Source organism: Amphiura filiformis, chromosome 5 (genome assembly GCF_039555335.1).
Source record: "Amphiura filiformis chromosome 5, Afil_fr2py, whole genome shotgun sequence".
Classification (NCBI taxonomy): Eukaryota; Metazoa; Echinodermata; class Ophiuroidea; order Amphilepidida; family Amphiuridae; genus Amphiura; species Amphiura filiformis.
Window position 1 is genome coordinate 62,185,974 of NC_092632.1, and position 15,068 is coordinate 62,201,041.

Genomic DNA, 15,068 nt, shown 5'->3' on the forward strand with positions numbered 1-15,068 from the left:
ATTTTTCCTTCATTTGATTGGATTTCCAAGCTTTTTCCAGTTACATTGGCAACTGGAATTCCAGTCGTTTTCAGAAAGCAGACTTGGAAATCCGGACATTTCTTTGATTGAAAATTTACTCCTCTATAGGGGGTGTGCACCTATTTTTTGGAATAGCCCAATAGTCGGCCTATTATCGTAAGAATATTCATATCATAGCATATTGATCGCGATATTGAACACTCTATTGTGACAATAATATCATTGTTTATACATGTTAAGCTTTATTCATGACACGGATTTACAAATTTTACAACACAGATTACAAAATGGAAAGTGGATTTTAGAAAACGGTAAACTTCGGACTCTAGTATAACACGTATAAGGTCTCTTTTTTCTTTTTTTGCAAATGATGGTGGTATTGAGTGAGCTTAACTTACAAATGTTGTAATCATATATGTATATAATGTGCTTCTATTGTTGTCTTGCAGTTGGCAAAAAAGTTCAAATAGTTGAACGACAGAAAAACCCTATCTCAGGACAAGGTCACATTGAAGTTTTGTACGACGGCAAATGGTGGGAAATATGCAAATATGGCTGGGACATCCGGGATGCAAACGTGGTATGTCGTCAGTTGGGTTACACACTAGCTCGCAGCACAGAACTGTCATACGTCGAGCCCGTAAGCCTGAGCTCGGAAACATTCATCTTGAGTGATGTAGACTGTAAGGGAAGCGAGAGTAACCTTCAGGAATGCGGCAATACAGAAATCAGCCAATCAATGAGGTCGTACTGTACAAATAACTATGCAACAATAAGCTGTATCAACTCATCAGAGGAATTGAGTGATGGAGGTAGGTGTATAATGGGCTGGCTATTCCAATTGAAATCCAGACACCCCCTGTGGAAGCTATAACCTTAATCTTATATACAGTGGGAGTAGATTTCAAATGGAGTCACCCATTCAGATAACCACATTTGAAATTTGTGTGTGGATGATAAAGGTCATGACTTTCATAGAGGGTGTATGAATTTCAACTGGAATAGCCCACTAGCATAGTTCAGAAATCTCAATAGACTATTTTTTCATTAAACATTCCCCTCACATTATTTGCACCAGATATTGAAAATACTTCATCAGACACTGTTAATGAACGTGAAAAGTTGTTCTCTAAAGGAAAATAGGACGACAAGAGCATATTTGTCCAGTTTTAGCAACTTAACTAAAAATCTTTTTTATATTAATACAACAAAAAAATTATTAAAGAAAGCCAATAGTCACATTTATATTTCCATAGGGTTTGCAGCTCTTGAGTTATGGTTGGTCTTAACCCTGGAATTACGGAAACTTTTGACCTTCATAACTGCTAAATTGTTGGTCTAAAATATATATAAGTATACATAAATTATTTAGAATGGCAAAAACTTGAAGAATCCATCTGAGGTCAAATTTGGGCACAATTGCCCTCTTTCGGAGAAATTCAAAAAACTTGTTTATTTGACCCAAATTTTTTCGGGCAAAATCGGACACAACTTAAAGCAATAATATACAATTTGCATAAAGAAAAGATTCCTATTTAAATGTTAGTTTTCACTGATCACATTATCCCCTTTTAATTTTGAGCCAAACAAATGAGGTAAAACAAGATGTAAGACCAATAGCGATATGCGTTCTTTTATACGTCTAGCGGTGGTGGAAGCATTCAAATTTAGGGGGGTCAGGGGACAAGCATATTTTGTATTTAGGCCCAAATGAATGTGTGTTTTGCTATATGTTGGGCCAGTGTGCACAAAGCATGGAAAATATTGCAAAAACACAGTGTTTTTTCATGCTGAAAAGGAAGATGGACAGGGTAATTATTGCCTGATTTCTTTCTTCCATCATGATTTTTAGGAAGATTGTTGTTGCATGCCTCTGATACACACATTAAGTTCTCTTTCTCTTCCAACAATTTTCAGCTATACAACTGGTAGGATCAACCAATGAAGGAGAAGGGAGAATACAGATTTACTTTGAATCAAAATGGTGGACAATATGTGACAACAGTTGGGATCTCAGCGACGCATTCGTTGCTTGTCGACAACTCGGATACAAATCTGCTAAAGCAACGTACCGAGGATGGGAACACAAGTGGAGGGGTCCCACATCAGATGACGTCCAGGTGTTGATGAGCGGGGTGTATTGTCGGGGTAACGAGAGCACACTGCTGGAATGTGGTCACACGGAATATGGAAAACATCAGTGTACACATGAAAATGATGTTGGAGTGCAGTGCTCGCATGAAGAGAAAGAGCTTCCCATACCAGGTAAATGAAAGCATGATTATTATTCTCAATAACTAAGGAAAATTATTATCTGGTAATTTTGGACCAATTTTCTACCAGACAAGCTCCAAAACAGCATAATTTGGGTATGTGCAGTCTGGATTCACGTCCTGTTTGACACCTGACATTTTGTACAAAACAGACTGTTTTCGGACCACTAGAATGTTGGCATAGATCTCATAGACTATGGCCATTGGAATTATCATTATTATGAAATATAAGACAAAGTTTGGTCAAAAGACAGTTTGCAAGTGAGGACAATTAATTGTAATGATTTTTCATAAAGTGATGGTATAAATCTAAAGATGGTATGTACATCACATCACATCACATCGCATCGCATTACAGAACATCTTTGGATGTGCTGTCAAAATGTGCTGCCTTTTACCACAAGCAAGATTTTAAAAAATGTGTTATAATTTCATACTTAAATTCTGTATTTTGATTAATTCTAGAATTCTCACTCAGACTTGTCGGTGGTAGCAACCAACGGGAAGGCCTCGTGGAGGTTGCTATGGGCAACAAGTGGGGTACAATCTGCACCACAGATTTCGACATAAAGGCTGCTCATGTCATATGCCGTCAACTTGGTCTGTTCTACGCCATCACCATATTACTGGCCAGGGATTTTATCCAAGGAATAAACCAGGATGAAGCAGGACCAGTTCACTTCTGTAATTTATCTTGCGATGGGACCGAGGATAATATTGAACGATGTGGTTTTAACAAGGTTAACGAGGAATATCCACATAGCAATGATATAAGCATAATCTGCAGTGATAGGGGCACTGCTTCTGGTGAGATTTTTACCTTCATTTTATGCAAATAATATAGCTACAGAGGCAGACAACTAAAAAAATATGAATTCTTCATTTACTCTTCCAATATTATTATTTTTGATCAGCAGATTGGTCCACTATGGATGACACATTAACCATTAGAATGTATATGTGACATGATCAAACGGAATGAGTCGGATGTCGCTAATATTGTTTTTGAGATATTGGCAAAAACAGTGTTCAAATTCTTTTGTTTTATGTTGTTTTCAGCCATTGATAAATTGCTCATAACTCGGTGACTAGATGTCCGATTTTAAAGGGGTTTGCATCGAAATGTAGCATTTATAAACTGCCAGAAAATGATGCAAAAAACTTCTAATTGAAAATTGCCGACATGTGACTCATTCCCCTTGATCATGTCACATATAGGCCTACTATCAAATCACGACAACTACGATTCCTGGGACATATCCCGAAGATGTAGGAAGATGAACTATGCAAAAGATATGCTCTCTACACCCATTACATGGTAAAAGAAGACCTGGAAGGCAAAGAACATCCTACTTGTCTTATGTGCAAAAACTGTTGGGGGACTTCGACAACTTTTTACTGCCAGATGCCATTACCACCTTGGCTTCAAATCGTAGTACACAGAGAAACTTTGTAGTCGCCTGCTTCGTAGTCGAATGAAATGAAATGAATGAATGAATGATAGCCCCATAATTTCAATAATTCAATGTGTCACCCACATTGGACCAATTTGCCAATCAACAATGTTGGGGTGGTATTTCAATGCAACAAACAAGTTGATATTGAAATTTGAATCCTCTAATGAAAGCATGTCTTCTAAAATAACAACAATAAAGTTATGACATGATTTTGCTTTAATAGTTTTGCATTTTATTCACAGTTTAAGAACAACCTTGTCAATTATCATTGCATAGGCATATTTGCTTATTTGTTATTTTAATTTAATATTGTTTCCTTCAGAATTTGACATTCGTCTCATCGGTGGTGCCCAACCCAACAGTGGCCAAGTAGAAGTCTATCTAGAAGGATCCTGGGGAACACTGTGCACCAATACTTGGACGGAAACAGAAGCAGATGCCGTTTGCCATCACATGGGCTACGAAAGTTCCGAGTCAAACTATGCCGCTGTCGTCACGGCACCAGATCCAAATATGAAGGTGCACAACCTAGATCTCAAGTGTAAAAAGGGAGAAGCTTATCACGAGGCAAGGTGTTGGGCTCCGGCACCGGGATGTCGACTTAGTCAGCCTCTGAGAGTCAAATGTGGTGAAAATCATGCAAGTAAGTACATCCTTAGTGCTAGTGGGAAATTAAACAGTTAATGCTCTGCGTGCTAGCCATGCGCTTCAATGGAAAAATTTCAAGTTTTGAAATATTTTCTCAAAATATCAAGAGCTATCTTAAGAACTACTGAATCAATACTAGGCTTGTTTGTACTCATTTTAATGCATTTTTCATGCTGATTCCAAATATGGTCATGAAAATTTACATTTTGAAATTTTTGAATTTTTAAATTTTTTTAAAAACTTGTCGTCTGCAGTCGACACCCGCGTGAAGAGAGTTAAAGCCATATAGTAACATTGCCATAAGAAATAGAATTATATTTCTTTTCCACAAAATGTTAGTTTTCATTGTCAGATATGTACCTCTGAATTTTGAAAAATATTTAGGGTGTCCTCCTCAGCAAATGTTACAATATGGCTTTAAGTACAATTAAATACAGGATGGGTGTGGAGCTCTTTAAAACTCTATTTTAGTTTGAAATGATGAATGTTGTGGCTTGTTAAATTTGTCAAAATTCCTACAGTTCGAGATATATATGTTAACAAAATACATGTACTAATCTACATCAGTGAGTTATTTCAGTATATAATGCTGATGACAGATACTAGGATTCCTACTGATAAGTAGATGCTAAGCAAATATTTGGACAAGTTACCAAATAAATAGTTAATGGACTTTGGAAAATATAAACTTGAAACTAGCAAAAGTTTGACAAACTTGGTTATTCTTGTATCAGATTATTGTTGCGAATCATTCAAAGCTGATTTGGTGATTCTTCGGAATTATTGACAATTAATTACGTTCACTACTGTAGACATGAGGCACCCTTCAGTAACACCTTCATAAATTGTGCATGTTCCCAGCTAACACAAAATGTTTTACAGAAAATATTTAAATGTTGAGTTATAAAGGGTATAAAAGTGTTTTAATACCATTCATAAAAATATTTTTGAAAACTTGATGCAAAACATTCTAAACAGAATGTTATTTAAGTGTTTTTAAACATTTGTGCAAAATATGTTGTCAACGCTTAAAAGTGTTGACAAAATATTTTGCACTAATGTTTGCCTAAAATATTTTACAATAACGTTTTGAAAACATTTTCATGACCTTTATATAACCCGACATTAAAATGTGATTAAAACGTTTTGAATAAACATTTTAAGTACATTTTTGTGTTTGCTGAGTTAATAGAATTCAGTAGTGTTCAGAAGGGATTCATTTCATTCTGGACATCCAGCTTACATAATATTGTATTTCTTTGACCAGAGTCACCCACCATCTTTAGCAATGCACAGTATATTCATGGATATCACTTTTGTAGAATATCATAGTGCACTTTAGGTCTTCTAAGCTTATTCTCCATATAACTTTCCACCGCATTGCCAATACGTAGAACTAGATGATCTTCCCACCATCGTCCCATGATCTGGAATCCTATAGGTAGGCCTTGCTTGTCATAGCCAACAGGTATTGATAAACAGGGAATACCGGTGAAGTTACCAATGCTAACATATCTGGAAGAAAGAAGATGGAATGTTTCATTTTTAAAAAATCATCAAACTTATTAGTCAGCTGAAATGAATATACTATTATTCTAAGGGTTTTTTGCTTATCAATTTCTTTACCGGTGCTGGTACAAGTATGGATCAAAATAAGTCTAGATAATACATATCTTAACCCATCTGGAGTTGCAACTTATTCAGTGGGCTGTTCTAGTTAAAATCCATAATACCCATGTAGAACATTTTGGAAATATCTTCCACAAGGGGAGTATGTTTTTCAAATGTAATTGGTTAGGGTTAATCATTTTGAAACCAATATTCCCCTGTATTATAGCTTCACCTATATCTTTTATCACTGGAGTGAGTATTTCAAATGGAAGTTACCCAATTGTCTATCCTATTTGAAACTCATACACCCTCTGTGGAAGACTTTCGCTAAATCTTCCACAGGGGGAAGTGTGTATTTTAAATGGAATGGCCCAATATACCTGCTTATGTCTGCTCCAAGTTTTGCATCTGAAAGCCCATAGCTCAGATCATCTGGCCCAATCCTGGGTGCTGTAATGGCAGTAGCTAAAGGCAGTCAAATGGGAAAAATAGTCAAATCACAGCTATACTTTGTATATAATTGGCAAAAATATATTTATGTGTAGAGAAGCTTGTTCACTTAATGCTCTGCATGCTAGCCATAGGCTTCAACATGAAAAGTCCAAATTTTGGAGATATTTTCTCAAAATATCAAGAGCTATCTTCAGATCCACTAAGCCAATACTAGGCTTGTTTGTACTCATTTTAATGCATTTTGCATGCTGATTCCAAATATGGTCAGGAAAATTTAAATTTCTGAAATTATTGATTTTTTTAAAATTTGAAACTTGTCGTCTGCAGTCGACACCGGTGTGGAGAGAGTTAATTAGGTCATGTAAAGTAACACATTTCGCAAAGTTGTCAGAAGCAAAGAAGACACTTACCAGGAGTGAGAATGACGTCCACTTTGTTGAACACATGATCTCGTAGATAGTTGATGCTTCGTGTGCGTTGCTTGTTAGCAGTTACATAGGTTAATGCAGATATGCAAGATGCTGATGAAAGAATCATGGCTACCTCAGGGCTCTGAAAGAAGAGGATTGTGGTACTAGCGAACATAGAATTAAAGTGTGTGGTTGTATGCATTCTGCGTGTAACATGATGTGCCAGCTAAGCGCTGCATGCGCAAATCTGAGTAATGCTCATGCAAATTATTGTTTGATTTCAGGCTCTTGCTGAGGTATCCTATTTGTCCCCCATGAGTGACAAACCAATATGTATCATAGCCAGGATTTTTGTGTCAGGGGGCAAAGCCAAATTTTTGGCCCCATTTGTCAATTTTTTCATCCCGTTTTTGAGTTGCAACTTCTAAACAGTTTTAAGTCATTGCAGCATCAGGATCAAAAATCACAGAAAATTCACTCTTTGGGGCAAAAATTGCCATATTTTGGGCTAAAATAAGTGTAGTTTGGGCAAAAATCCCCATTGCCCCCCTTCCCTCCTCCCCCCCCCAAAAAAAAATCCCAGGTGCTGCTACTGCTTAGATTAGTTACCAGCTTAGCAAGGTGTTCTGTGTAGTCTTCCTTCATTCCAGTTACAAATTCTGAGATAATTGCTATGATGTGAGACACTTTCACTTCCTCTAATTCCGCTATCTCAATATATTCTACTTCGCCTCCTAGCTGTTGCAGAAATTTCACAACTGTAACAAAAAAAGCCCAAATGAAAGATGGAAATGTAAGAAATATATGGCAAATACTGGACAAACAGTTTTGAGTCTTTGCCATCATTGTAAGTTTGTACTTGTTTTGGTTTTGTTCACTTTTAAGATGTTTAATTACCTTTGTCACAGGTTTCAACTATTTCTTGGTCAGCATGCTGAAAATTAAGAAATTATGATCACAGAAGTTAAAAAGGATTAAGTCATATTTGTTGCTTTTAGTTTGATTGCTTTTACTTGTTTTGTGTTCTTTTTCTGCATAAGTATAAACTGACAGTAGTTTACTGATGGTAAATGTGTTGAAATCCATAAATAGTATAGAGTAATTATCAGAATGATTGGATGGCATCCATTAAGCCACCAATATCTATTGAAAATATAGCCACTTTCAAAAAGCAGCAATTTCGATTTTAAAAAAGACCCCAATTTTGCAGTAGAATTGCAAGTGTTGTATAGTATTTTACCTTAAAATATTCAGGATAGATGCCCATTTTGATCCCTTTTAGATCAGTGTTTTCATAACCATCAAGAGTGATAGGAGGTTGGGATATGGAGTTGAAATCTCTTGGATCTGGACCTGCTAACAGGCCTGGAAAACAAACAAAGCAAATCAATGAAATGAGAGTTTTAGCGCTAACATTATACAGCCCTGCAGCGGCCAAATTTCTTAGTGTCTGGTGCTGGGCAAAGTGTACTCTCACTTTGGTGCATCAAATTTTGAATTTTTCTCAAAAATGGTGCAATTCTTGTTAAAAATTACAGCATTCATGAGCATGAATGACAATTCTCTTGAGTCAAATCAGATTCTGACAAATTGGCAACATACAGTCTCGGAGTAAACACCCAGAGTGATCGAACCCTGGTGGTGGATTTTCAAAATCTTATTTGAAGTGCTCCTGAAAAGTGTCTTATGTATTTATGCTTGTCATATATCATGACATCACTATAAAATCAGTCTAGATTGGTTCATGCACTTACCGTACACGATGGCAGCATCTCTAACAGAACTACACAATGGTCCCATATGAGATACAGTAAATGCTAAAGGAGCACACCCAGCAGCAGAGAACCGACCAAATGTTCCCTTGAAACCAACAACACCACAAAAGACGGCAGGTATGCGTACAGAGCCGCCGCCATCTGTACCTATACTGACTGGACACAAACCTGTTGAGAAAGAAAGTTGATGCTCTGCGTGCTAGCCATATCATAGGCTTCAACATAAAAAGTTCGAGATATTTTCTTAAAATATCAAGAGTTATCCCAGGAACCACTGAACCAATACTAGGCTTGCTTGTACTCATTGTAATGCATTTTACATTCTAATTCCAAATATGGTTATGAAAATTTACAATTCTGAAATTTTTGAATATTTTCAAAACTTGTCGTCTGCAGTCGACAGCCACGTGGAGAGAGTTAATAGAGCAATTCAGTGATGGGTTTTCAATGATTCTGTGTTGTAGAAAAATTACTTTTTGTGAAGTCAAGTAAAAGTGACATAGATGTTGAATTAGCTTACCCTTGACTGGTCACTGGTAACAGCAAGTCAAACTAGTTTCTTTCTTTGTTTTTACATGTTTCTCAGAGAAACTACATGGGTAAATTGATGTGAAATTGTTTGATTGAATTTGCATACAAACCTGCAGCAACTGATGCACCTGAGCCACTAGAACTGCCTCCAGTGTAATGTTGTACATTGTATGGGTTTCTAGGTGTTCCATGATATCTAGAAAATAAGTATAATGATTGGTGAAAGATTAGTTGACTAGAAGGATGACAAGTTGTTTTTTTGCTGTACTGCTTAGCAACAGAAATGTACATTGTTCCTCCGTAGGGGTTCCTCCTTCTTTAAGTTGGTAAACAGGTATGTACCCCGATTTATATGCATTTTCAGCAGAGACAATTACACCAAAATTACATGATTTGGGCAATCCCGTTTGGTCCAATAAAAAAAAAGGAAGGTTTTTTATTTCAAACTCTAATGGTGACCTGCAGGTCAAATTGCTAGAATTGTAGCCTACATTAAACACAACTAAACAGACAAAGCAATTTGCAGGCAGCTTAATCAGCGCCAATATTGCAACATTGAAACAAACAACTATACAAACATCCAATCCAACCCAACCCCATCCCCCAGTAGGCAATGAGGATAAAGTGCCTTGCCCAAGGACACAACATGTTGGCACGAGCAGGGCTCGAACTCGCAACCTATGGATTATGAGTCGGGCGCCTTATCCACTCGGCCTTATCCACTCGGCCAATCTCACTTGGTCTAATCCCATTTGGTCCAATTCCCACTTGGTCCAGACCCAGTTTATCCAATCTCACTTAGTCCATGTCCCACTTAGGCTCACTCGGTCGGACATGCTGGAACATTATCCCCTTTAGACAAGCATGCACATTGCAACCAGTGTGACGGAGGGGAACTGCACACTGGTTTTACAGGCTTTTTTTCCCTGTATGATGTCAGCCCATCCAAGAGAATGTTAATCCATGTCTTAATTAGGTCCACTCTGCCACAGCGGCAAAACTTGAAAAACAATGGCACCAACAGTTGGGCAGAAAATTGCAGGGGAAAATGGCAAATTAAGTATTTGATGTAATGGAATAACAGACTAAATAGAGATTTGTACTAGTTTACTGGCCAATACAAAAATATCGTGATTTTTCAGTATATTGAAAATAATACTAACTTGCTAATATTATAGCCTATAGTGCCTGTGCCCAGTTCATGCATGTTGGCCGTGCCTATTATAATAGCTCCTGCAGATCTCAGTTTGGCAGCTAGCGTAGCGTCCACAGTACCTTTTGTGGCACGAATATTAGATGTCCCAACTCGTAGAATGTATGGAATCTATAATAAAATATCAACCAGTGGAAGTGGTTGTATTCAGGATTGAACACTAAAGCTGAATTGAACAAGTTATTTACTTTCTCACGAAAGTGAGATTTTAAAGTAAGTTTATATACTTCTGCATCATAATTAGCACATAAATAGGTGTATAAAACGTGTGCATGTCTCTAAAGCATTCTGATTCTCTTTACATTATCGGAAATTTGAAAAATCATCTAAAAAACTTACACATTCAAATTCATCCTTGATTGAGACTGGGACTCCATCCATCACAGAAAGAGGTTTGTTTTGTTGGAAACGTTCAGTAGATGCTACAGCCATCTGGGGAAAAATTGTATGAAGCTTAAAATTGTATCTGTGGTATTGGCTGCATACTTCAAGAAATCTACTGAAATTTCAAACTAAAAGTGCCCTCCCATAAAAATCCCACTAGCAAATAAGGGCACGTACCCTTAATTTGTGTTGGGAATTTTAGAGGTGGGAGCTCTCTATTTGTACATGAAATTTACCTCAAGGCAAAGGAGCCCAGGTGCGCCATTAGGCGAACGTTTACGGTATGGCTTCAAGTGCTATGTCGATGTGTATTGTACATGAGTAGGTGAGCACATAAAGCAGGATCTCAGACTCGTTGAAGCTCAGGAAAATCAAAGTTGATTGAAGCTCTGGGGTTCTAAATGCTCTCTGGTGCAATCTGAGCCTTATTTGGAGCTACTTTTTCATACAATTTATGACCAATATTTCAGAAATATGAGGCCTTCAAAATGCACAATTTTTTTCCTTCTGAGTAAGATTTTTTCATGCATGCAACAGTTTTTTTCTTGCAGGCTAAAAATTTGATAAATAGGTCCATGCATGAGTTTTGTATATGGTGACCTATTTATCAAATTTCTAACCCGCAAGAAATAAGCTGTTGCATACAAGAAATTCAATTTATATATTCTTACTTTTCTTATTTCGTCTTCATTCCATTGTATCATTGCTCTCATTTTGGGAGTCAGTTTTTCTGAATCGTTCATCGCTCGGATGACATTCTCAGCAACTTCATTTGGAGTCAATGCACCAGATCTGATAGAAAGTTTATAAATACATTAATTTCTGTAAAGAAATCTACTTTTTAGAGGAATAAGTTAAGATGTTGATTGAAATCAAAATCACAGAGTATTGTATATGTTCAATTTTTAGGATATAAATTAGGCCTTAACCCTTTACACGCTAATGTCGACTCCAATCTCCATTAAAAAAGGCTTGGCAGATGGTTGAACCCTGTATATATTCTACAACCCGAATTTGCCATTAGCGTGGAAAGGGTTAAGTATTCAAATAGGGCGTAATTTGCAGTCACAAAGTTGCAGTAGCAGAAGTTGCACTTACGATATAATTTTCATGATATTTCTTTATTAAAAGTAATTAAAGTCTGCACTTCAAGTAAAGCTTAAAATATGCACATGCTACAATGAATATAGCTTTTTCATAAAATGTAAAAAAGGAATTTCACTAAAAATGTCACGATCAAGGGGAATGAGTCAGATGTCGCTAATAATGTTTTGAGATATTGGCAAAAACAGAGTTGAAATTCTTTTGTTTTATATTGTTTTTAACCATTTTATTAACCAGATGTCCAATTTTGATGGAATTTGCATCAAAATGTAACATAAAATATACCTAACCTGTATTTATGGTAGTAATCCGATATTGACACAAATCTGAAGCCATCAGTCTTTGCTAGTGACTCCTCCTTGGCTATCAGTGATTCCACATCAACAGGTGCACCATCAGATTTAGGTCCTTCAAAAGGAATACGAGGTTGATAGGTAGGAGGCTCATCAAGACGCAATCTCTCTATCATGGTGAAATGCATATTCCTAAAATCGGAAATAATGTATGTAAAAATAAATGAAGAATTGCATGCATTTTGTTCTTTCCTAAAGATAAAAATGGCTACTTGGCCTGGGATAGTTTTTTGTATTTGATGGTATGTGACCAGGTTTTTCTCGGGTATGTTTTTGGATGCATTTTCAACTATTTTGTTAAGGGATGCCCTGATGTCAGTGATTACAGAATCACTCTCACTGATGAAAGATGGGGTTACTATCTGAACATTCCGAGGTAGGAATTACTTTCTGTGTTTGGATCAAAAGGTTAAATTTATAATCATAAATCCAGCGCACTGAATGGTCTATTGTTCTATTGTGTCCGATTTGAGCGCTGACATATTGGAAAATGTTGCCAATCAATATTCATGAGAGTGTATATTCAACGTCCAATTTTCGAAATTGGGTGACTTGTGCTTGTCAGCTTACCGATTTAATGGCGGAAGCCCTTTGTCCCAAACAAAAGGTACCTTTCGATGAATAGCTTGTCAGATTTCAAATCGGCACAAGTGAACAATGCGTTACATAATCTATTGCCTCTCCATCTTTGATAGCTCCATGCATAAATCTACCAACACAGATGAACTTGTATGAATAGAAAACGTTCATTAATCGTAACATGACCAACAGCCACAAAAGGCAACAGCAGCAAAAAACTGTGAGCGCAAGTATTCCATGTGATGCGATTGCATCATCATGCGAAAGCATGTATGGTCACGGAAAGCTTGGCTGGCCAAGGCAATCCCCCATGGCAAGGTATGGCTGTCAGTGTGTCTAGCACCCGAGGGGTAGGGGGTTCAAAACTGTTTTGAGAAAATGAAAATTTTCTTCTTCATCTTCCTTCCTTCCTTCCTTCCTTCCTTCCTTCCTTCCTTCCTTCCTTCCTTCCTTCCTTCTTTATTTCCTTCCCCTCTGCCACAAAGCCTCAGCATAGTTAGAGTTATCTTTCAATTTTTTTGTTTGTTGGCTTGATTTTTTTATTTAATTATATTTGACTACTTACCGATGTGATTGAGGTATCAAGAAGTATTTCCCAATCCTCTGCGCAGAACGAATAAAACAGGAAAGGGAAACGGGGCAGTTTGGGTTAAAGAAAATATGTACTATTAGTAAAAGCAAATTATGTTGGAAATGGAAATTTATATCAATTCAGTATACAGCATATCCAAAATTAACTTGCACCATTAGGCTACATTTGAACTATATTTAAAACATTAAAATGTCATTTTACAATATATTTTTGTTAATATTAAATTTTATAGTAAAATATATGAAAGAATAGATTTAAATTTTAATGAGTAAATTACAGGAACTTTATTAAGGTTGGTCTGAACCCAGGAATTATGGAAACTTTCGGGCCTCATAACTTCTAAATTGTTGGTCTAAAGTATATAAAAGTATACATATTTAGAATGGCAAAGACTTGATAAGTTCATCTGTGAGGTCAAATTTGGGCCAAAATGCCATTTTTGGCCCAAAATCCCAAAAATAACGGTTTTTGGCCCACTTCTTTTTCGTGCATCCTAACAAAAAAATTCTTGGGCCAAAATTTTTTTTTTATTATTTTTTAAAAACTAGATCAAAGTATCTAGGACCGGTTTTTTCATTTTTTTGAATTTTGACCAATTTCACCAAAAATATTTGAAATTTGGGCCCAAATGGGGCTTTTTAATGATTTTTTTGAAAAATCAGCATTTTTTGACCATTTTTGGTGCAAATTTCTCAAGTTGGTCTTATCAAGTCTTTGCCATTCTAAATATGTACTTTTATATACTTAAGACCAACAATTTAGAAGATATGAGGCCCGAAAGTTTCCATAATTCAAGGGTTCAGACCAACCTTAAGTCCACTTACTGATGTAAATAGGTATGCTGAGATCCTGAGAGCCAAACCTGTCACATGAGGCGGCATTTCCTGGATAAAAATATATAGGCCTATGTGAAGAATTGACAAATATTGGTACATTTACCTTGTTATTTTATCAAGTCTATAACCAAGAAGTGTTTTACCTAACTGCACGGTGAAATGAACATAAATTAGGATAATTTGAGTGTAAAATGGTGTCTATAGAACCATCGATCTGCTTACATACTTATATTGTGTAAAATATGTGGTTCTGTGCCGCATTAAAAAAATTTTACAAAATTAGTTGTCAGGTGGGGAGTGGTCAAAAAAAGAACTGAAGTATTCAGTTCCTGCTGATTTAACATTTTTTTAGTCGTCCAATTGATAATGAAAACTTCTTTTTGGCCAATCGGCAGATAGTTCTCACGGGGTTAACAGATCAAGCATTAAATACTCACTGGATCAGTAATATTGTATTTAGCAGGCTTGTCATGGCATCCTGGCTGTCGTTTAATCAGTCTCAACTGTTTTCTTCTCCTTAAGAATGTCCAATAAAACATAAGTATGCATAGTATAGCAGTGATGATACGCGGTGATCGGAGATCCATATTCTTGCACAGTGGTTAGCTACTGTACCATGAGTGGGATAGTAAAAATGTGAACAATATGCGCTTAAATTCTGTCACTTTGACTTTGAGAATATACTCCACAACACTTCTGAAGAAGCCAAGCGCAAAGGGATGTGAGGACACGGGTGGTTGATTACTCGCAGCGTTGTTGAGTCTTTCTTGGCTTGTTACTTGGTCTTTGAAGTTAGAGTCGGTTGCAGTTAAGTTGACAAGTTGCTCT

The 15,068-nt window shown here is 36.6% G+C and overlaps 3 protein-coding genes across 3 annotated transcripts in view; 1 reads left to right on the plus strand and 2 right to left on the minus strand.

Moving 5' to 3' along the window:
• Positions 1–15,068, plus strand: part of LOC140153498 (scavenger receptor cysteine-rich domain-containing protein DMBT1-like) — a 51,443-nt gene that overhangs the window by 14,607 nt on the left and 21,768 nt on the right. The window contains exons 4-7 of the mRNA XM_072176262.1: positions 471–833; positions 1,939–2,286; positions 2,760–3,101; positions 4,074–4,394. Of these exons, the coding sequence (XP_072032363.1) occupies positions 471–833; positions 1,939–2,286; positions 2,760–3,101; positions 4,074–4,394 (1,374 nt within the window). The remainder of the gene's footprint in view (positions 1–470; positions 834–1,938; positions 2,287–2,759; positions 3,102–4,073; positions 4,395–15,068) is intronic.
• LOC140151700 (uncharacterized) lies at positions 5,709–7,716 on the minus strand. The gene is made up of 5 exons (XM_072174035.1): positions 7,698–7,716; positions 7,483–7,631; positions 6,874–7,015; positions 6,391–6,475; positions 5,709–5,914 (listed from the first exon to the last, which is right to left on the minus strand). The coding sequence occupies exons 1-5, from the start codon at positions 7,714–7,716 to the stop codon at positions 5,710–5,712; spliced, it is 600 nt and encodes a 199-aa protein (XP_072030136.1). The 3' UTR covers position 5,709.
• LOC140151701 (uncharacterized) lies at positions 8,593–13,433 on the minus strand. The gene is made up of 7 exons (XM_072174036.1): positions 13,378–13,433; positions 12,171–12,365; positions 11,448–11,568; positions 10,732–10,824; positions 10,343–10,503; positions 9,290–9,375; positions 8,593–8,816 (listed from the first exon to the last, which is right to left on the minus strand). The coding sequence occupies exons 2-7, from the start codon at positions 12,359–12,361 to the stop codon at positions 8,593–8,595; spliced, it is 876 nt and encodes a 291-aa protein (XP_072030137.1). The 5' UTR covers positions 12,362–12,365; positions 13,378–13,433.